At 34.4% G+C, this 23,005-nt stretch overlaps 2 protein-coding genes and 1 pseudogene across 2 annotated transcripts; all 3 read right to left on the bottom strand.

The window, feature by feature from the left end:
• Positions 1-6,102: 6,102 nt before the first annotated feature.
• Positions 6,103-10,855, bottom strand: LOC115984811 (probable LRR receptor-like serine/threonine-protein kinase At3g47570). Its single transcript, XM_031107811.1, has 5 exons — positions 10,582-10,855; positions 7,101-7,682; positions 6,803-6,863; positions 6,481-6,589; positions 6,103-6,150 (listed from the first exon to the last, which is right to left on the bottom strand). The coding sequence occupies exons 1-5, from the start codon at positions 10,853-10,855 to the stop codon at positions 6,103-6,105; spliced, it is 1,074 nt and encodes a 357-aa protein (XP_030963671.1).
• Positions 10,856-11,305: 450 nt separating this feature from the next.
• On the bottom strand, positions 11,306-12,285 carry LOC115983602 (annotated as a pseudogene).
• A 6,076-nt stretch (positions 12,286-18,361) lies between these two features.
• Positions 18,362-19,935, bottom strand: LOC115984813 (probable LRR receptor-like serine/threonine-protein kinase At3g47570). Its single transcript, XM_031107812.1, has 4 exons — positions 19,476-19,935; positions 18,930-19,218; positions 18,608-18,791; positions 18,362-18,517 (listed from the first exon to the last, which is right to left on the bottom strand). The coding sequence occupies exons 1-4, from the start codon at positions 19,933-19,935 to the stop codon at positions 18,362-18,364; spliced, it is 1,089 nt and encodes a 362-aa protein (XP_030963672.1).
• Between the last annotated feature and the right edge of the window lie 3,070 nt (positions 19,936-23,005).

Genomic DNA, 23,005 nt, shown 5'->3' on the forward strand with positions numbered 1-23,005 from the left:
TCAGGATCGAGCCTTGGGCAATCAAAAAGGCACCTGTGCAATCAAGAGTGATGTATGATGAGCAGAATGGATGTGGCGATATCAAAATCCTCCTTTTTGCTCTAGGAGCAAAAAAGGGGAATTTCGAGGGGCTATTATAGGGATATTGGGCCCAGTAGAATGTATTGGGCTGAGGGCCCAGTCCAAGGACACCTCATAAGCCCAAGGATGGATAGACATGGGATAGAGGTCAGCACTGATAAATAAAGGAAGGGATTTAGGCATTATGTTCCAAGGGAGTGATCCGAGGATGAATGCTTCCTCGACTGGGCAAAGCTGAGGTCAAAAGATGCGGTCTAACATCAAGAGCAACGTTCTGAATGGTTCCACTAATGAGAATAAGTATCCAGAAGGAATAAGACAAAGGGAAGCCATGAAATATCTAAAGGGAAAGCTGCTACCACTGCATTAAATACTCTATAGCTAACTCTCTGGCCGCATTAATGAAAAAGTGATACTTGAACAGCATCTTTCAACCTTACAGCTACTCCTTAAAGACTTCAAGAAGGTGCTGATGGGACAAAAATCAACACCAGCAATCTAGTCTACACATGGAGGGCAAAGATGAAGGAGGAAGATAGTATAAAATAGAAAGGAGACCCTAAGGGGAGGAGATCGAGAAATAAAGAGAAAAACATTGTAGCAATCAAGAATTAAACTTGTAATCAAACTTGAGAGAAATATATAAGAACTGATCTCCTCAGATTGTGCCGAGGATGATTTTTTTTTAAATTAAACCAGTCTATCTTCATTTTCTTGTCATCTGAATCCATTTTATTTGTTATTTGATTCATTAAAACCTAGTTTTCCAACCCACCCTCTACAAATTCATTGTATTAGGCTTTTTGGGCCTAAGTCCATCCACCCTTTGGGCTTTTTGAGAAGTTTGTATAATAAGACTTAGACCACTAACATCCTATTGCTACCTCAAGTAGAAAACTTACTACCACGACCACGTGACAGCTTCGAGTCCACGGACTACTTCTTTCCTTGATCCACTGAAACCACAAGTACTCCCACTTGTGACTTTGAGACTCCACTCAAAGGTTTCAGATCTTCTTGAAATTCTTTATACAATAACTAAAGCGATCACCAAGTTCTTAACATGAATCTTGATCTTGATAACCCTAAGTGTATATAAAGGTAAACACCTCTAGATCTCACAAGAGATTCAACACACAGTACATCAAAGACTTCTAAAACGTAACTAGGGTTTTTCTTTTTATACTTAGAGTAAAACATAAAACCCTACACGTCAAACCGAGCTTGGGCTGAGTTAGAAAATTCTGCAGAAAATTAATCTGCACGAGGTTCGATCAATCGAGCCTTGCAGATTTAACCAATAAATCCTACAATCACTCGATTTCAACTTTTACAAATAAACACACTTTGACCAAGCCTAAACCTATACTCTATGTTTTGATCATGATTTGCCAATATAATACATAATGAAGTTCTAATACATTTAGTTCCTAAAGTCTTAGAACCTAACAGCATTTAATTCAACAAAACCTTTTAGAACATGATAAAGACTTCAAGCTACAGGTAATTTTTTAATTTATTTTGTTTTTTTAATTTTTGATCTTTGGTGATGTATCTTCCGCAGCGCGTGATCTAACAAAACCGAAAGATTGGAGCAACTTGAAATTTGATATTCTCATTTTGCTATACATAGCATTCGGAATCAGCCCAATTATTCTTCTATAATACCTAAAAATTAAAAATGCCTTTTGTCTTTTAAATAGCTTGTTCCAATTTTTTTTTTTTTTTTAAATTGCTGACATTGACATGTAAAGGCTACAAAGTTAACTAATTTGTTGCAGAAATTTTGAAGTTCGAATTTGTTGTAAAATTATTTTTTGTTTATAATTTTAAATATCTTCTAAAAAATGGATTGTCAATTTCATAAATATTGAATGAGATGGGATTTCATAGTCCCACACAAATTAGCTTTCTTGCATCATGAATTTTCTCAAAGGTAAAACAAAACTTGATAGTTGATACTTAATTTACCAACTAATTTGTAGGTGATGAGATTCTCCAAAAAAAAAAAAAAAATGTAGGTAATGAGTTAAAGAATATCTTTTAAATTCTTGTTACTGTAGAGAAAACCTCAATCCCCAAATCGTTACGATTTGAATTTTGAAGCTAAGTATTCTAATACATTGAAATTTATCTTCCCTCACCACAGGTGCACTAGACTGAATGTTGAAGCTCATTATTCTAATACTTTGACATCATGTTCGGGCGTATTTGGCGTTTTTAGCACATTTGGAGATAACTTAGGGAGATATGTATTTTTACTTTTATTTTTTTGTGTTAAAGAATATATTATTTATGATTTGCTAGGTGAAATGACCCAAGAGGCCTAATTATGTTGTAAACCCTAATTACGGCTACCCATATTTCCTAGTTTTTATACACACCTTGCTAAGGATTCATTGTAAACAACTTTTGAGCATACAATACATCAAGCCTAACAATGTAATTTTCTGTGTTCCTTTAGACTTTCCTTCCTTCTGCACCTCTTCATCAATTTTCAATTCTCTCAATTTTAATTTTAATAGGTGATTTTCGTTTGACACTTTGTGGCTTGAGAGAAGCCTCGGCAAAATTAAAATTTGTTAAGAATTTGTATTTGGTAGCTTGAGTTATACCAGGATGGGGAAGAAATTTGATGAACTTTAGTGGTTTTCAAATTTGAGTTCGACACTTTTTGGATTAAGTGGAAGTCTTACGAAATGGAATTTAAGTCAAGGTGGGGATTTATTAGAGTTTGAATCAGTCTCCTATTTTGATTTAATTTGGATTTTCTGGGTCTGGCATGATTTGTTTTGTCATTTTCAAAAAAGTAAATAAATTTTTTTTTTTTACCCATTGAAAAATAGGTATTGAGAGTTATAAATATACATGGTTTGATGACTTTCACCTAAATATCAAGTCCATCTCATGCAAATCGAGGAGGACTTGATCTTGATCCCTAAGAGCATTCACATTAGTGGTGTTATAAATTTAGCAATATGGTTCTATAAAAAAATACTTTATTTATCTTACATTCTCACTTTACAAAATACCCAACATCAGTAGTTTTATTTTAGCTTTCAACACAATAAAATAATATAAACAATACAATAAAATAATATATCTACTACAATAAAATAATATATTTATTATAAAGTAGTGTAAATATATGAATAAAATAATATATTTAATATAAGCAATGTGAACACACAATTTAATAATACTCCACTTTTCTTTTTTGGCAGTGTACTGTAGTTGTAGAGCCAAATTATTTGGTTTTTTTTTTTTTTTTGAGAGAATTTCAACTTATGGTGTTATAAATTATTTGGTTTTGACTCGACCAATATAATTATAAATTTGTATTTAATGGTGCTAAGTACCATCAATACTAATACTATAACAGGATTAAGAAAAAGAGAAGTGTGAACACGTCTGAAAAGGAAAATGAATAGAAAGAGAGAAAAGACTATGTGACCAATTTTTAATTAATGGACCCCATCTATAAATGCATCCCGCCATACCCACTTACAATTCTTGAAAGCAGAGTCCATATAATTGAATCAGAAATGGTTTTAATATTCTTTAGTGCAGCATTCACAAGGACTAGTCTTCAATCTTTGTGGTCCTTTGTCCTCTTTGTGGGTCATTGACACAAAAAGGTTTCCATAATTAATGAGTGATAGGGATATTTTAGTCATAAATTTAATACCCCAAAACATCGTGTGAAAAGGTCGTCGGTGCCCACATACCCGTCAACTTCACGGAAACTCACAGTAGAGTTAGCTTGACAACATCACACGGGACGACCCCACAAGGAGACTCGATAGGCATCTCCATATACTGCGGGAACGATAGGACAGAGCAGATGGCTGACGGATGTGGAGAGGCCGACGGGGGTAAAAAGGCCGATGGGTCCAGCCTGGCTTAACTTGACCCCCACGGATATCTATGCAAGGAAATTCCTTGTATCCCACAATCAACCCTAACCAAAGGAATCCCTACAAGGAAAGGATTTTGCAAAATACGTGCATTAATGAGGATCTTCCCTACAAGGAAAGATCTTCTCCGCCAAGAAACAAAGGTCAGCTCTATACTACAATAAAAACCCAAAATCCCTCACAAATCAAGGTACGCATAATTTACCCCAACTCTGGCACTTTAGAGGTGTAAAGCAAGTTCTCTAACTTAACCTTCAAAGGGTCTTTAGCCAGTACCGTACCAGTACTCTCTTGAGGTCTTATTTTTTTTGTGTTGTGCATGTGTTGTCTTGAGTATGTGAGGACCGTGTGACTTACTAACGATTTTTGGCATCATCAATGAGCAAAGACTAGAAATTCTTACGATGATTAGGAGCTAGGGTTGGGCACGGAAATGAGTATCCTTTTAAAATGATCATTTTTAGCCTCTTAAATAACGTGTTCAAACACATCACCACTCCATAGGAGCTAAAAGCTATCATTTTAAATTTGTTAGGTACTAAAATCGATCATTTGAAGTTTTTTATAGACTAAGGGATCAATCAATCGAGCTTACTAAGAGCCAAATATGATCACTTCAAATTTTAAGGATTAAAATTGCTCATAGGCTAATGTGTAGAGACCGACAAAATATTTTGTTTAAAAAATGATGATTGGTAAAACTCATCCTACAGGGATAGAATGAGTAGTTTTGAGAGTTTTACCCTAAAGTTTAACATGTGTTTATTAATGATGTAAATGTTATTTTTGTTGTTATTTATTGTTACTAAGTGTATTACTAATATTGTTTAACAGAATATCCAAGCATGATAGCAAAGATGTTAAAGTTTATCCATATTACCAAAACAAAAACAAAAAACAAAACAAAACAAAAAAAAGTAAAAGTTTTCTGCAACTACAAACGTGTCCAAAATTTCCACCTAGAAAGAGCTTTTCCAGTAAATCTGGGTGAAACAAAGACTTGGGAGAAGTAGGATAGGTCTTGTTGGTCATGCCATAAGTCCTGTAGCTTCTTAAATTGGTTCTTTCTACTTTCTAGGTCCCTCACTAAACTATCACACGCTTTTGTAGCATTAGAGATGTTTCCATGGAGAATCTTGACCATTCCTGATAATATGCTAACAACTAATTAAATGGTAACATCTTTTCTTTTTTCTTTTTTGGTTGTGAAAGAAAATTCCACAGGTCTCTAATGCCCACATGTTTTTATTTTGGTTGTGAATGCAACTTCCACTGGTCTTTAATGCTACACGTGTTTTTTTTTTTTTTTGGTTAAAAACAATTTAGACCCTCAACATTTTGATGAGTTGTTAGTTTGGTTCCTAAGGTTTTAATTTTATCAATCCAATCCTTCCGTTTAACCACTAGCCTCTGTTAATTAGTAAATAACATGATACTACTATTTTTGTATAATTTTTTTTAAACAACGGGTCTAATAAATTTTAATAACAGTTGATATACATGTATTTTAGTATATGGACGTGATGATGTTCTGCGAGTCATCACATAACATAAGGAACTTTTTTTTTTTTAAAGAATCTCACACCATAAGTTAGAATATCTAAATGAAGCACATATAGATAGTTTAAATGAGATCGTACCTTATATAATAACAAAGAGTGGAATGAGCTTACAATAAGAAAGGTTGATTTAAAACCTTCATGGAAGGAGATTATTTAGTATGGAATCAATTTTACCATTTGGTAAAAATATCAAAATACCCACTATTTGAGAAGTGGTCCAATACATGGGAATGACCATATATAACTAGCTAATTTGTAAAATACTTGGAGAGTTGGAGGAAATGTTTATCTATTAATGCATATCAAAAGCATACAAACATTTGATGAACAAAAATAGTTTTGTACATAAACAATACTAATATCCACACAAAAAATAATAATAATAATAATAATAATAATAATAATAACACCCTACTAAAGTAGCCATTAGTAATTAATTAATATTAGCAAAGATATAACAAAATAAGAGTTCATGGTAAAGCACATCTTAGAGAAGGCCAAATATGTTCTATTCTAGCCTCAAAACCTTCAAAAGTAGCAATTCAGGAATTCAAGGCAGCTTCAAATGACTGGTACCCTAATTGCATTTGCTGCCAACAATGAAACCAAGATAATTCAGAGCAGGAAGTTGAATCACTTTGATCTCGATTTCAATATCAATCTTTTGTAAAGACAACTCCGCAATTCTTCTTTTTTTCCTTTAAGCTTTTACAGATTCTTCTTCAGTTCTGGCTGTTGCATCTGAAATTAAGCTTTCTGTCCCAGATAGTGTACCTATGATGAAGCAAGATAATTACGTCTCTAAATTATTGAGCTGAGATAAATCATTTCAATGTATAAGAATTAAAAAGATATTCATCACTTGGTGTTAGGAGATTCATTACCATATCATTACTACTACTGTGTGACAAAAAATTTACCTGAAGTAGATGTATTTCTTGGCGTTTTCTAGTTCCAAGGAACTTTTCTTTAATCGAATGTAGTTCATTTACAACGTCACTCATGTTCATCCTTTCTCTTGCAAACTCCCTAGAACAAGAAACTCCAATTCCAAATATCAAAATAAAGCATTCTTGAATTTTGGGACTTCTAATTTGATTTTGATTGTGAGAATCATTCATCCATGTCATCTCATCTTCTCTTTCCCAAAGAAGATTAGGATCTAAAATGTCAATCACTTGGTCAGGCAAAGTTGTTTTAACAAAATCATGAAGGTTCAAGCCATCTTTGAACATGTCTAACAATAGTATGCCATAACTATAGACATCGCCAAGGATAGACATTTCATTTCCCATGCCATACTCTGTAATTGCACATAATATTTATTGTTATATGGTTATTTCTAATTTTGTACAAATAAGAAGGGAAATATAATTAATCTTACAAACTTTAAGATGATCTTTTGGTGGCATGCAATAGGAAAATAATTATTATGAGAAGTGGAAAAATTGTTTAGGATGCGCTCTACTTTGTACAATATTTGAACCGTTCATGCTTGAGACTACATTAAGAAATATTAAGAAACAATGAAAGTATTCACCTGGCGGAGCATAACCCATTATTCCTCTGAATACGATGGAGCTTGATTGATTAGTGAAACAATCATGGGTGTCCTCAAAAAGGAACCTTGCCAAACCAAAGTCACTAATATGTCCGATCATTTCATCATCAAGAAGAACATTGCTAGATTTGAGGTCCCAATGAATGATTGGTGTATGACAATGATGATGTAGATAATCCAAAGCATTGGCAACATCAATGACAATATTTAGTCTTTGAAGAAGATTCAAATTCTTTGGTTTCTCGGGAACATTATTTGTTCTTGTAGCTGGATGCAACCACTCATCAAGGCTTCCATTAGACATGAACTCATATACTAAAGCTTTAAATTCATGACCTTGAAAGTCAACACTTGAACAAGCCGAGACTATCTTTACAAGATTCCGATGTCTAACACTTCTCAAAGCCCCACATTCAGTAATGAAACTCTTGGAAGCTCCATGAAGCAAAAGATTTAGCACCTTAACTGCAACCGTATATCTACCTTGATCAAGAATTCCTCTATACACAGATCCAAAGCCACCCACACCAATTAAATTGGTGGAGGAGAACCCATCAGTAGCTTTTAAGAGACTTTGATAAGATACATTCAAGAGAAACTTTCTTGAATTACTTGAAGTGCTTTCTTTTTGTTTTTTACTTAAAGAACTGTTAGTTTTTAGACCCCTTAAACAATTGATTAAACCTAGATAATTAGCCAAGTTGTTACTTAGTCCAATTAAACAAGTCTAGGTTATCACAATCAAACAATCATATCATGCATAGCAGCGGAAAATAAATAAGACAATGATATGATCACCCAGGAAAACCAAACCGGTAAAAAACCTGGGGAGGATTTAACCTAGCTATCCTCAAGGTAAAAAGCAAATCCACTAGAAAGAATCGAAGTTCATACAAAAGGACTTACAAGCACCCCCGCTCGACTTCCTAATGCTACCAACCAGTAGAACTTACTGACACGACCACGTGCAAGTTCCGAATCCACGGACTCCTTCTTTCTTTGGCCTTTGCAAAACACAAACACCCCCGTTTGTGACTTTGAGATCCCACTCAAAGGTTTAGCAACACAAACTCTCCTATTTGTGACTCCAAGACCACCCTTGAAAGTTTAGATCATCAACACCTTTGATGACAAGAGAAGGCAACAACTTCTACAATACCGGATCTTGAGATTCTTTAAGGAATAGCACTGGTAGAAAACATAAGAGAGCTTTTTAGGAACAAAACTCTAAATACAAAAGAGGCACACTCTTTTCTCTCTGAAAAGCCACACAAAAACGTGCTTAGGGTTTCTTTTATATACTGGGAGAAGTAGATTAGAAACCCTAATCCTAAATGGGCTTGGACTGCTGTTTAGGCTTAATTAAAATTCTGCAGATACGACTTTCGATCAATCGAGCTTGTCTTTCGATCGATCGAGCCAAACAGATTAAGAAATCTTCTTCCTATAACTTGTATGTTCTTGAATCTTGACTTGAATCTGTAAGGTTGAATTTATTCAACCATCTAATTGGCTTTATTCCGTGCCAAATTTGCTTGTATTTCAGCATTTAGTAACCCTGTATTTAGGTGGGCTTGTTGTAAGGGTAGTGAGTGAGATATAGTGAAGTTTGCTCAAGAGTGTGCAAGAAAACAGAGACTCGCGGCTGCAAGCCGCCAGACGCAACACACGTGCCAAGCATGCTGGAAGGTGAACAGTCATGCTAGCTGGAGCACTACAGGACAAAACAGGACAACTGGCCATACGGTTATCTCGTGACTGGATCTCGCGACTTGGTCAAGTCGCGAGGTCAAGCCGCGAGCCACCCTTGTTTTGTAAATCCTGACGTTTCACATTCCTCTCCCACTCTAGTATAAATACCCCTTTTACCCACAAATGTAAGAGGGCTTCCAGAGAGAATTTTGAGAGAGAAACCCTAAAGAAAAACAAGATTGATTCACCCACAATCTATACATTAGAGTCTCCTCAAATTCCTCAACTTTCTTCCTCTCCATTGTCAAATCCTTGAGAGGCATTTTACCAAACCTTGTTCTCACCATATTCATCACTGTGAGAGAGCTGTTTGGATTTCTGGGAAGCAGTTAGGAAGGAACCAATCTTCATTGGTTGATGCTACGGTCTAGTAGCGGAATCCGGGAAGCTAGAAAAGAAAAAGGTTCGGCACAACCTCGTTGGAGCAAGAAGCTTGGAGGGCTTAGGTGCACTTAGTAGATTAGGCTTGGAGGGTCTATTGCTGTCCATGTATCCCAACTATATTTTCTAGTGGATTGTTTACCGCTTGGAGGGCGGCGAAGAGGTTTTACACCGAGGGTTTCGGTTTCCTCTTCGATAACACATTGCGTGTTGTCTTTGTGTTTGCATCTTCCTTCCCTCTTATCTTTGCCTTTTATTAACTGCTGTGGATTGTGTTTTTAATTTGGCTTAGATAGTTTTTCCAATTCCATATTATAGCTTATGTTAAGTTTCCGCACACTAGTTGTTTGACATAATGCTTGAATTGGTTAAGTTGTAATTTGGGGGTCTAAATGTTCAAGGGTGTTTATACACATATTTGAACTTTCAGAATCACATTGAGCATTGTCTAATAAAACCTATAAACTCTAAGATCTATATCTAAACAAGTTTGTGTTCACGATTTGCCAATTGTTCTAAACATTTAGAACCTAACAAGAATAAATAACTAGCAAGGACAGCATCAAAATTATCCCAAAAACCCCAGAAAGTATATAGATTATTAACTTCAAGGTAAAGGTCAACTTCCTCTTGTTCAATTTTTCATTTTTGCATTTAGGAAGCTGAAACTCAGATATTCCTCCACAAAGCTGAACATTTCCCTCAAGAAAAGTTGCACTTGTATTCTTGAAAAATCCTTTTGTTGGCCCATCTCCCTCAAAATGATTGTAAGATAGATTTAGAAATTGCAAGTAGACAAAAACCTACAAAAATTTAGGAATTTGGCCAATCAAATTATTGTTTGACAGATCTAGATATTGAAGATCTCTTAATGATACAAAAGATGGAGGAATGATCCCTTGGAAGTGGTTTCTTCCCATGTATAGATATTCCAACTTTATGCAGCTTCCCAAACTAGCTGGAATTTTGCCAAACAACATGTTTTTGAAATATCCAAAATTTCTAGATTCTCAAAATTGCCTACTTCCATGGGAAGAACACCAGTAAACTGGTTGGCAAAAAGAAATAAAAAAAATTGTTGAGAGACCAATGATTTGTGTGTATATCGAACCACTAAGATTGTTATTAGCAAGATTCAAATTAAACAAATTTCGGCATTTGCTTAGACTTAGAGGGATGTTGTCTTGAAGATCATTCTCATATAAATACAAGTTTGTCAAGACCGTTAAATTTCCAATAGAGGATGGCATGTTCCCATAGAAATTATTTGTATTTAATGCCAAAATTTGTAACTTCTGAAGATTTCCAATTTCATAGGGAATATTACCTGATAATTTGTTCTGCCATATATCAAGCCTCAACAAGTTGATCAAATTTCCTACTTCAACAGGAATCTTTCCAGATATTTTATTATTATCTAGAGCCAAATGGGTAAGATTAGATGAGAAATTGCCAATACACTTTGGTAACTCTCCCCCAAAGTTATTGGTACTTATTTGCAATGTAATAAGATAGGTGGCATTTGTCAAAGAACATAGAAAACCCAAGTCATTTTCCCCTTCATTTCCAAGAAGGTTGCCGGAAATGCGAAAACATGTCATTTTATTTAGCTCCTCCAAAGAAGGAATTTTTCCATTTAGTTTATTTCTGTTCAATTGAAGTGTATCAAGATTTGTGGCATTGGAAATTGAATATGGTATACAACCAATAAATTGGTTTCCACTAATGGAAAAAAATTCAATATTTGGTAAAGTGATACCTATGTCTAATGGAAGATGCCCTTGGATTTTTTTTTTTTTTTTTTTTTTTTTTTGAGAATCAAGATCGTGTGATATTATTAAGATACTAAAGGTCCGAAACTACAAACTGATATACGTCTGGTGGAACATGCTCCATCCAAACTAATAAAGGAAAAGAAGATCTTGCTTTCTTAGCCAAAGCATGAGCTACACAGTTTCCCTGCCGCCTAATGTGAGAAAGAAAAGGTTCAAAGCGAACCAACGATAGACATAATGTCTTTTACAAACTGTCCAATTGAAGACTGACCCACATCTCCTGCTTTCAAAACCTTATACACTATCTCTGAATCCCCCTCAAAGATTATCTGAGTTATTCCCAGTTCCATAATAAACTGTACTGCCCTTCGTGTAGCTAGGACCTCCACCAAAACCACCGAGCCTTGGATTTGGTTGTTTCTACATCAAATTGTATTATTGAGGAAATATTGAAGATTGAAGGAGGAATTGTACCAGACAACGTGTTTGAACTCACTCCAAAAATTCTAAATTTTGGTCAAATGGCCAAAAGATTCAAGAATACTCCCACCCAAGTTATTAAAAGGTGCAGAAATCACTTCTAGAGATGATAGGTTTCCAAAAGAATTTGGGAAACTTCCTGTCAGATTATTATTGTGAATACCAATTTTTTGGAGTTTTGACAAGGTGCCAAGATTTGCAGGAATTTCTACAGATAGAAGGTTATAATTGACAAAAATATCAATAAGATTGGAGCAATTAGATAAACTGCTAGGAATTTGGCCACTAAGTGTGTTACTTGGCAAACGAAAGAATTGCAATCTATGCAAACGACCAATTTCAGGAGGGATTTCATTAAAAAAGCTGTTGTTTCCAAGAAATAAAATCTTCAAAAAACTTAAATTTCCAACATGTGGTGATATAGAGCCTACCAGTTTCGAAGATCACAAGTCCAACACCGTGACCCTTTGATGTCGATGGCCACAAGTAACCCCTTGCCATTGACAAAAGTGAATGCTGTCATTCCAAGAGTTCATAGCCCCGAAAGGGTCACTGGCTATCTTGGTTTTGAACTCAAGCAATGCCAACCGGTCTGTCTCATTATTCCCACCAGCCATGAAGGTGAACAGCAAGCCACAGCACGAAAGAAGAAAAAAAGCATGCATACAGTAACAGAAGGATGATGATAGTGTAGCTGAATTCGAGCGTGAAAGCCCCAAGGAAAATCACGCTTGGTGCAAAGTGGGTATATTTGTTTGTGAAACCTAAGAGTTTGATTTCACTGCTTTGTAGACAATAATACAAGTCAATAATGCAAGCATGAACATTTATACAGCAAGTAAGAAACATTGCGGGAATTTTGGTTTATTGATTTGATACGGATTACGGACCTAACCCAAAAGACAAAAGACAATGGCGACTTGGGAATTTTGCATGCTGACATTGTCAAAGCATGTAATGGTCTTTTTCTATAATTTTTAAAATTCGATAGTTACGATGGAAAATAAAAGACAGAAGACGGGAATTTGATTTGACTATCTCATTTTAAGCTACCTCAACAATTATTAAAAAAATAATAATTATGAAGATTTTTGTATTTCTAAACTTATTATATCATGTACATGTCATTAAGAAACCTTAGATTGGTTACAAATTGGCTGAACTTAACCGGTGTTGTGCATATATATATTATTAAATTTTTATAGATTGATTGTTTCTATTTCCTGAATATATATATTCAAAAAAAATATTTCCTGAATATATGTTTCTAGATTGATAGATATTGATATCTTGGCATTTTCTGATTGTTTCTTCACAGAGTTTTGACTTACGGCAAAGAGTCCAAAAGGTGTAACTTCTCTTGTCATGTATCCAAGATCTTTTCCACATCAAATGTGACTTCGTCTTACTGATCGGGGATGGCCGGTATTTGTTTTATTTTAACAATTAAAAACTCATTGGGTATATTTCAAATCTAAGTTTTGTGAGAATGGTTACAACTCCTTATTTTCATAATGAAATTTTATTCTAGACGTGGCCGCAATCTATGGCTAACTAGATCACTTTAAATTGGTATTGCAGTGGGTTTTAATTTTAAAATTTTGATTAAATGATTAAATTTACCATTTTTTAATAGTTTAAATTTTTTAAACAATTGATAATTCATTTATTGGACCCTATTTATTAAGAGAGAGTTTAGGGTGAGAGGTGTACTTTTTTTTTTTTTTTTGAGAAACAAGGGGTGTACTTTTGGGATAGTTGATAATTTATCATATTTTCCTTTGACGTGAACTTGTTATATTTCATTGCAACTATATGTAGCATGTCCCAATTAATCCCCCTCGAGGTTTATTGTAACCTACACTAGGATCTTCCTAGCTTTTTTTCTTTTCTTTTTTGTTCTTTTTTTTCCTCCTCTTTTTTTCTTTTTTTTTTTCTTTTTTTTTCTTTTTAAGTATAAAAACCATAAAACTGCCTCTCATTTTATGAAGGACTAGTTATATCCACAAATTCCTAGTGCAGTGTTTGGTACTATTGTTTAAATAACAGTTTTCAATGCTTAAACATTACAACACGTATTTCCATAACACTTTTTAACTCACATATATTTCCACAAGGCTTAAACAACGATACTAGAAATATCTTACCAAATCAGCCCGTGATTTCCCCAAAACCCAATTGTCTCTTTTTAACCTATTCTTCTAGCTCCACTGCAAATTGTACCAAAAATATGGGGTTACCACATTGCCAATCAGAAAATTTTGGGTTACTCTGGAAGCATTGTGAAGTGATACTCCACACTAATAAATACAAGTTATTTAATATAAAAATATGACAATCTCATAATGTAATAGTTAACATACTACAAGAAAGTAAAGAATCGGAGCTTAATCATAATATTGCACTTCCTTCACGAGACCACGAGAAATAACTCTACGGATGCTATACTGTCTAGACACAAAGTGCAGAACCAAAAAATTTTAAAGGCCGGGACAACAATGCCAAAAGTAACTCCAAATAAAGCATGAAAAAGCAGGCAAACTTGATCAAATAAAAAAGACAAGCGATTAAAAGGTCCTTGTGGCTCCACCAACCCAACCAAAGCCCATTTTGTGTTTTGTGAGACAAGCCCAAGAAAGTGGCTTAAAAGTTTTATAATCATGGTAAGCCAAGTCCTAGTTCAAAGGGCTTTCAAAGAGCAATGGGAGCCCATAATTATAAAACATATGTGGAAGGAAAACTGAAAGAATTTGTTCAAGTTCATGTCTATGATCGGCAAATGAAAGTAGAGGCCCATGGATTACGCGTTGGTGAAGGAAAAGCTCATAGGTAACGGGAGAACCTAATAAGATTTGTTCGTTGGTCGGTCTGGTAGTTGAGCCCAAATTCAAAGGCTTAATCTTTTTGGGTTAAGTAGAGTATCTATATGTCATATTAATTACTCAATTAGAGTCTTTCCGTGTATTCTCTCCCCATCAAAATACAAGTTAATTAATGATGAAAATTTACATACCTCTTTTGTGAGAAAAATTACATACTTGATCAAGAGATAAAAAACACATGACTTCTATAAGGAAGCTGCAAGATTATTTATTTGCTTTAATGTTATATATCATAAACTTAGAAAATCATGATGACCACCTTCATAATAAGTCATCGTCCTTGTTCACCTGTGGAAAAGGAAGATAATTTCAATATATTAGAAAAATAAGCTTAGAATTTCAATATATGATAGTATGTTGAATGAAATTTTTCCTAAAGTAAGAATAATTCTAAAGATATTCATTGTCAATAACTTAATTTGTAAATTAAACCTTCAATTATGTGTTTATAGTAAGGAAGTTGGGATGCAAGAATGTCAATTTGCAAAAATTACAGATCCCAACTCATTCAGTATATTTGGAATCTACCTTCTTCAGTCAAAAAAGTATATTTGGAATGGGTACCCATTTTAAACAAATAAACTTTTCAAACAAATTGGTTAACTTTAAGTTTGTAGCCTTCAAATGTCTATGTCAATAATTCAGTACAATTGACAATAATCTTATGTCACTGAGGGAGACCTCCCTCAACATCTAGAGTAATAAGATGTAAGCCAATTTCTTGTGAACCACTACAATAAAAAAAATCACCAAATAGAAAATAGATTTTAGTGGCATACTACGTGTTTAGGTATTAAGCCAAGCAACTGATGCCGCAATGAAGAATAATATCAAAGAAGCTTGGGGAGTTCCAGAAATTATGCAGTATGAGAAGTATTTGGGTCTACCATCCTTGGTTGGGAAAGGGAAAAAAGCAAGCTTCAACTACATTAAGGAGAGGGTGTGGAGAAAAATTCAAGGATGGGAAGGGAAGCTACTCTCACAAGCAGGTAGGGAAGTGTTGATAAAATCAGTCATCCAAGCCATCCCAACATACACAATGGGATGTTTCAAAATTCCCTTGGGACTATGCGATGAGATTGAAGCTATGATTAAAAAGTTTTGGTGGGGACAACGAGGTGACCGGAGGAAAATTCATTGGGTAAAATGGGATGACTTAACTAAATCAAAAGTAGTGGGTGGTATGGGTTTTAAAGATCTTGCCATGTTCAACGATTCACTCTTAGCAAAACAAGCTTGGCGGCTTTTGCATGATCATAATACTCTCTTCTACAAGGTCTTTAAGGCAAGGTTTTTTCCAAATACAACGATCATGGAGGCTAAGGATTCAAGATTGGGCTCTTATGCATGGAAGAGCATTCTCATTGGGAGGGATGTGATTCAAAGGGGAGCGAGGTGGAGGGTTGGCAATGGGAAAAAAATTAGAGTTTGGCAGGATCACTGGCTGCCAAGGAAGCATCCTCCCTTGTTGTCTAATTGTCCAATAGTAGACTTTGAAGATTCTACTGTGGATATACTCATCGATCCACAAACTAGGCAATGGAACGTGGAGATGGTGGAGGGTTTATTTCATGAGGAAGAAGCGGAATTAATCAAGAATATTCCATTAGGCCGAGCTGAGGCAAAGGACGTTCTGTTTTGGCCTTATTCAAGCAACGGGGTGTACAGCTGCAAATCTGGATACAAATTCCTGAAAGCGGAGGAAGAAATGATGGAGAGAGCTTATGACTCGGCAACAACTGAAGATACACAAGTATGGAAGCAGATATGGTCCATGAATGTGTCACAAAAAGTGAAGACTTTAATGTGGAGGGCGTGCCGTGAAGCCATGCCAACAAAACATGCTCTGTTCCGACACAGAATTACAGAGGATGATTTATGTGTGAGGTGCCGAGATGATATAGAAAATTCACTCCACGCACTATGGTCGTGCTCTGAGCTTGATTTGGTTTGGGCAAATCCGGAACAGTGGAGTTTCAGAGGTGAAGTACATTTCTTAACCTTCAAAGAACTCTTATCTTGGATAATCAAACACACACAGCTGCTGGAATTATTTGCAGTCACGGTTTGGTCCATTTGGAACCAGCGAAACCGAGTGCGGCTTAACCAAACAGCAGATGCCACCCATCAGATTGCTCTTCTCTCAAAAAAATGGCTAGCTGAGTACCAAGCAAGACAGATCAGTCCTAATCCAGTTCCCATGCACACTCAACCAACGAGATGTAAGTGGAAGCCTCCACCATCAGGTACTTTCAAGATTAACTTTGATGGAGCGAATTTCCCAACGGAAAAGAAATCTGGTATAGGAGTGGTTATTAGAGATAGCAGAGGTCTTGTTATTGCCTCATGTTCGAAGGTGGTGCACCAGATGTTAGGTGCTTCTAAGGTAGAAGCTTTGGCTGTGACATGGGCTCTTTCCTTTGCAGCTAATGTAGGGGTGAACCGGGCTGTGTTAGAGGGAGATTCATTGGATGTTTTTGCGGGTTTAAGGGAGGATAGGATGGTATTGGTGCCATACGGATTACTTTTGGAGGATGCAAGGTTTTTGTCCCAACAATTTGATGAGTTGCGTTACTCTCATACAAAGAGGGAAGGCAACAGGTTAGCACATAGTCTGGCTAAATATGCAGTTGGCATACCAGATTTTCTAGTTTGGATGGAGGATGTTCCACCTCAATTTTATTCTGTATTCCAAATCGATTTATCGGGTTTTTCTTAATAAATTACATTGACTTCTTCCTCAAAAAAAAAAAAAGGTATTAAGCCAAAGTCTTTTTTTTTTTTTTTTTTTGAGAAGTAGGTATTAAGCTAAAGTAATTGTACTTATTTCCATAATAAATATATCATAATGAGCTTATCAAATTTTAAGTAACACTAGGCCCTTTTGGATATATAATATTGTCAGTCTCTTTAAGACCTTCTTTCCTCTTCTCGTATGCATGTTAAAATACTTAGTATTTAAAAAAAAAAAAAAAAAATTTCAAGTGGCACTAATCTTTTTAACTTTGCTTGAATAAAAAATACTAACATAAAGGTGTGTGACTTCTAATTAATCACTATATAAATGTCCCCTTCTTACCCTAAAGCATTTGGAGTGGCGTTATCAAATTAGATCACGTAGTGTGGACTGTGGAGTGCTACCAATTTATAACATCAAAGAAAACAAAGAAAATTTACTTGTGGATTGAAGCCTTTGTTGCAAGAAGTTTTTGTCGAGTGGATTGAAGCTCAATTACAACATCACTCATATTCATCCTTTCTCTTTGGAATTCGGCGAACAAACAACACCAATTCCAATAATCACAATCGAGCATTCTTGAATTTTTGAGCTTCCTTTTTGACCCTCATTGTGAGTAATGTCAATCATCTTTGCCTCTCCCTCTTCTCTTTCCAAAAGAAGAATAGGATCTATTATGCCAATTATTTTGTTCTGGCAAAGCCGCTTTAACAAAATCATGGAGATTTAAGCTATCTTGAAAAATCTTAGCAACAAGTCTTTGTCCAGTGAAAATCTCTATCAATAATATGCCATAACTATAGACATCACCATATGTTGACACCTCATTTCCCATATCATACTATGAAATCACACATTGCACATATCTAATATGAGATTAGTTTTGTACCCAAAAATACAAATTAAAGTGATAAGATATAACCTAAAGAACATCCTTATTAACAAATGACAAAGGGAAAAGGAAATTCAATTTATATGAGAGAGAGAGAGAGATTAACCTGGAGGAGTATAACCAATAGTTCCTCAAACTCCAACGAAGCTTGATGGATCAATAGAATAATTTTCAATGACATCAAAAAGGAATTTTGCCAAGCCAAAGTCACCTACGTGTCCAATCATTTCATCATCAATAAGAATATTACTAGGTTTGAGGTCCCAATGAACAATTGGTGCTTGGCAATGATGATGAAGATAATCTAATGCCTTAGCAACATCAATGGCAATATTCAATCTTTAAAGAAGACTCAAATTCTTTGGTTCCTCAACAGCCTCATCCATTCCTGAAGTTGGATGTAGCCATTCATCAAGGTTTACATTTTCCATGAACTTGTATACCAAAGCTTTAAAATTGTGACCTTGATAGTCAATGCCAGAACATGATGTAAGCACCTTTACAAGATTTTGATGTCTAATGTTTCATAGAGCCTCACACTCGGCAATGAAACTTTTGGAAGCTCCACGGCGCAAAAGGTTGAGCACCTTAATAGCCACAATATCTGTTTGTCTACCTTGATCAAGAATTCCTTTATACACAGATCCAAAGCTACCCACACCAATTAAATTGGTAGAAGAAAACCCATTGGTTGCATTCAGGAGACTTTGGTAAGATAGATTCAAATGCAAATTCCCTGAGTCACTTAAGGTGTTATCTTTTCTTTTCTTCCTTAAAAAGCAAAGAATTAGAAGAGACAAAACAAAAATTACTCCAACAAGTGCAAAATATATAGAGATTATTAACTTGATAGTAAAGGTCAACTTCCACTTCTTGAATTTTTCGTAGTTTCATTTAGGAAGTTGAAACTCCAGTATTCCCCCACATAGCTGACTATTTTCCTCAAGGAAAGTTGCACTTGTGTTCTTGAAAACTCCGTCTGTTGGCACCTCTCCCTCAAAATTGTTGTAAGATAGATTCAGATATTCCAAGTAGTCAAAGACCTCCAAAAATTTAGGAATTTGGCCAATCAAATTATTATTTGAAAGATCTAGAAGTTGAAGACCTCTTAATGATTCAAAAGATGGAGGAATGGTCCCTTGGAAGAGATTGCTTTCCATGTATAGATATTCCAACTTTACGCAGCTTCCAAGACTATCTGGAATTTTTCCAAACAACTTGTTTTTAGAAATATCCAATCCTTCTAGATTTTTCAAATTTCCTAATTCCATGGAAAGGACACCCGTAAATTGGTTGGCAAACAGACTTAGAAAACTTGGTGAGAATAAGAGACCAATGATTTGTGGGGATATTGAACCATTGAGATTGTTATGAACTAGATTCAAAGTAAACAAATGTTGGCACTTGCTTAGACTTAAAGGGATGTTGCCTTGAAAATTATTCTCATATAAATACATGTCAAGAATGTTAAATTTCCAACAGAGGATGGAATGTTCCCATAGAAATTGTTTGTATTAAATGCCAAAAGTTGTAACTTCTGAAGCTTTCCAATTTTAGAGGGAATTTTCCCATAGAAATTGTTATTATTTAATGCCAAAAATTGTAATTTTTGAAGCATTCCAATTTCAGATGGAATATTACCTGATAAATTGTTCTGCCACATATGGAGTTCCTCCAAGTTAATCAAATTTCCCATTTCAATAGGAATCTTTCCAGATAGTACATTATCATCCAAAAACAATAAGATGAGAGTAGTTGAGAGATTGCCAATGCACTTGGGTAACTCTCCACCAAAGTTATTTCCATTTACATGCAAAGAAGTTAGATAGGTGTCATTTGTCAAGGAGCAAAGGAAACCCAAGTCATTTTCTCCCCCATTTCCAAGATTGTTGTTGCTAATGCGAAAATGATTCATTCTATTTAGCTTCTCCAAAGAAGGAACATTTCCATGTAGTTTATTATTAGACAAGAAGAAGATATAGATTTGAGGCATTAGTTATTGAAGCAGGGATAGATCCAGTAAATTGGTTTTCAATAATGGAAAAGAAATGGATATTTGGTAGAGTGATACCTATGTCTAGTGGAAGATGCCCTTGGATTCGATTGCCTCCTACATTAAAGTAAATCATTGATGAAAGATTGAAGAATGAAGGAGGAATTGTACCGGAAAACTTATTTGAACCCATATTAAAAACTGTAAGTTTGGTCAATTGGCCAAAAGAATCAAGGATACTCCCACCCAATTGATTAAAAAATGCAGAAAACACTTCAAGAGATGATATGTTTCCGAAAGAATTTGGGATACTTCCTGTCACATTATTTTGGGGAATAGCAAAGAATCGAAGTTTTGACAAAGTGCCAAGATTTGATGGGATTTCTTCAGTCAGAAGGTTGTAACCGACTTGAAGGAAATTGAGGTTGGTGCAACTGGCTAAATTGATAGGAATTTTGCCGTTGATTGTGTTATTTTGCAATCGTAAGACTTGCAATCTGTGCAAACGACCAATTTCTAGAGGGATTTCATTATGAAAGCTGTTGTTTTGGAGTGTTGGACTCTTCAAAAAATTTAAATTTCCTACATACGGTGATATGGAACCTACCAGTTTCAGAGATTTCAGGTCCAACATTGTGACCCTCTGATGTCAGTGACCACAAGTAATCCCTCACCATTGACAAAAATGGATGCTGTCATTCCAAGAGCTCATAACCCCGAAAGGGTCACTAGTTATCTTGGCTTTAAATTTAAACAACGCCAACCGGTCTGTCTCATTATTCCCACCAGACACGAAGGTGACCAACAAGCCACAGTACCAAAGAAGAAAAAAAGCATGCATGCAAAAGGAATAGGATAGTGGAGCTGAATTCGAGCGCGAAAGCCCCATGGAAAATCGCGCTTGTTACAAGTAGGTGTAAGTGTGTTTGTGAAAACAAAGTGTTTTTTTTTTTTTTTTTAAACAAAGAGTTTGATTTCGCTGGTTTGCAGTCAACAATGCAAGCATGAACATTTATGAAGTAACATTGGGGGAACTTTGGTTTAGTGATGTGGTACAGTCCCAATCCAAAAGCGTAAAGACCAAAAAACTATGGGGACTTGGGAATTATGCATGCTGACATGGTCAAACCATCTAATGGTCTTTTTCTATTAATTTTAAAATTCAATAGCTACGGTGAAAGATGAAGGAGATTTGATTTGGATATTTTCTTTAAAAACACTAGGAAATACTAACTGCATTACAAAGTTCTTGACATATAATAATTAGTGTCAGAGACACAATTTCTTTTACCATTTATTACTGTAGTAAGTTATAATTTAAGCAATATCACATTTATATAGATTTATTATTGATTTCATTTTTATCGTGTTTCCTTGCTTTTTAGTTGGTCATCCAAGTATTTTACCTCAACAATTATAAAGAGAAATGATGAAAACTTTTGTATCTCTAAAACACTAGGAAATACTAATGGAGTTACAAAGTTCTTGACATACAATGAACTCCTAGCTTTTTTCCCTTTTCTTTTTTGTTCTTTTTCTTTTTTTAACAAAACTACCTCTTATTTGATGAAGGACTAGTTACATGTTACATCCATTGACTCCTGATTTGCCAAAAACCAATTGTGTCTTTTTAGCCTATACTTCTAGTTCCACAACAAATTGTACGTGAAAATTATGGGGTTACCATATTGCCACTCAAAAAATTTTGTATTCCTCCCAAGTATTGTGAAGTGATACTTCATACTAATAAATGCAAATTATTCAATATAAAAAAGACAAAAATTTAACTACAAAATTGGTTGTAAGTTTAGGCAGCTATAACCTTACGCAATATTTTTTTTATTAAAGATGAATTTTGATAAATTTACCATTGAATTACATCTTCTTCTTACATTCTCCATGCTTACAAAATTTCTAGAAAATTAAAGATCAATAGCTATGTAATCAATAAATTGTTTAAATTGCATGTTTTTATAGTTTAGAATTATACATAAAATATAAGCTACTTATAAATCATATAATAAATAATATCCGATTGACACATAATTTGACATATGTATTAAGAGTATAAGGAACATACAATTCAGCGGTTAGCTTATTGAGAATAAAGTTGTAATCTTAGATTACAATCAATTTTGTAGCTAAACTTTGTTTAAATAAAAATATGTACAAAGTTTAACTACAAAATTAGTTGTAACCTAAATCTATAACTTTACTTAATAAATTAAACATTACTACATATTTTGAAAATCTAACTATTGAATTGCATGTTCTTTATGTTCTTAATACACAAGTCAAATTTTGTGTCAATCGAATATTATTTACTATATGATCTATAAGTTTATATTTTATGCATAATTTTAAACTACAAAAACTTGCAATTTAAACAATTTATTGATGACATAGCTATTGATCTTTAATTTTTCTTTTTCTTTTTTAATTTTGCAAGCATAGAGGATATATGAAGAATGTGTAATCTAATGAGGGATTTGTCAAAATTTACCTGCATTAAAAAGATATTGAATAAGATTGTAGTCTTAGGCTACAACCAATAATTTTGTAACTAAATTTTGTCCTAAAAATATATGATAATCTCTTTTTTTTTTTTTTTAGAAGAAAAATATATGACAATCTCAAAATGTAATACTGCAAGAAAGTTATTTTTTTTTATTAAATGACTTGCATTTATTGATGTAGAGTACCGTGTTATCTATACTCCAAGTGTAATATTGCATTTCCTCCACGAGACCACGATCAATAAATCTATATGGATGCTCAACTGTCTGGAGACTCCCTTTGGACCTCTTATTGAAAGATGCGGAAAAGAAACAAAAATTTTAGTGTCTTAAGCATAAGCATTCGGTATTCACAAAAAATCTCATTTTATTATCTCAAAAGTTGTTTTATCTATTATACTATACTATTTTTACAACACACTCAACATCTAATTTCTTAATTATTCCATTTATTCATTAAAATATTATTTTTACCA

This window comes from Quercus lobata, chromosome 4 (assembly GCF_001633185.2).
Source record: "Quercus lobata isolate SW786 chromosome 4, ValleyOak3.0 Primary Assembly, whole genome shotgun sequence".
Classification (NCBI taxonomy): Eukaryota; Viridiplantae; Streptophyta; class Magnoliopsida; order Fagales; family Fagaceae; genus Quercus; species Quercus lobata.

Bases quoted from the DNA above. Each gene is read 5' to 3' on its own strand.
- LOC115984811 (XM_031107811.1), bottom strand. From the start codon at position 10,855: ATGACATGTTTTCGCATTTCCGGCAACCTTCTTGGAAATGAAGGGGAA. The intron at 6,590-6,802 runs GTTAGACATGTT...TTCTTGTTCTAG, and splicing joins TATAGTTATGGCATACTATT to GGAGTTTGCAAGAGAAAGGA. The intron at 6,151-6,480 runs GTAAATTTTTTG...CATTGTTGGCAG, and splicing joins AAGAAATACATCTACTTCAG to CAAATGCAATTAGGGTACCA.
- LOC115984813 (XM_031107812.1), bottom strand. From the start codon at position 19,935: ATGAATCATTTTCGCATTAGCAACAACAATCTTGGAAATGGGGGAGAA. The intron at 19,219-19,475 runs GTATTTATATGA...GAAAAATTCCAG, and splicing joins AAATTTAACATTCTTGACAT to ATAGTCTTGGAAGCTGCGTA. The intron at 18,792-18,929 runs GTTTCAACTTCC...TTGCTTTTTAAG, and splicing joins CTATGTGGGGGAATACTGGA to GAAGAAAAGAAAAGATAACA.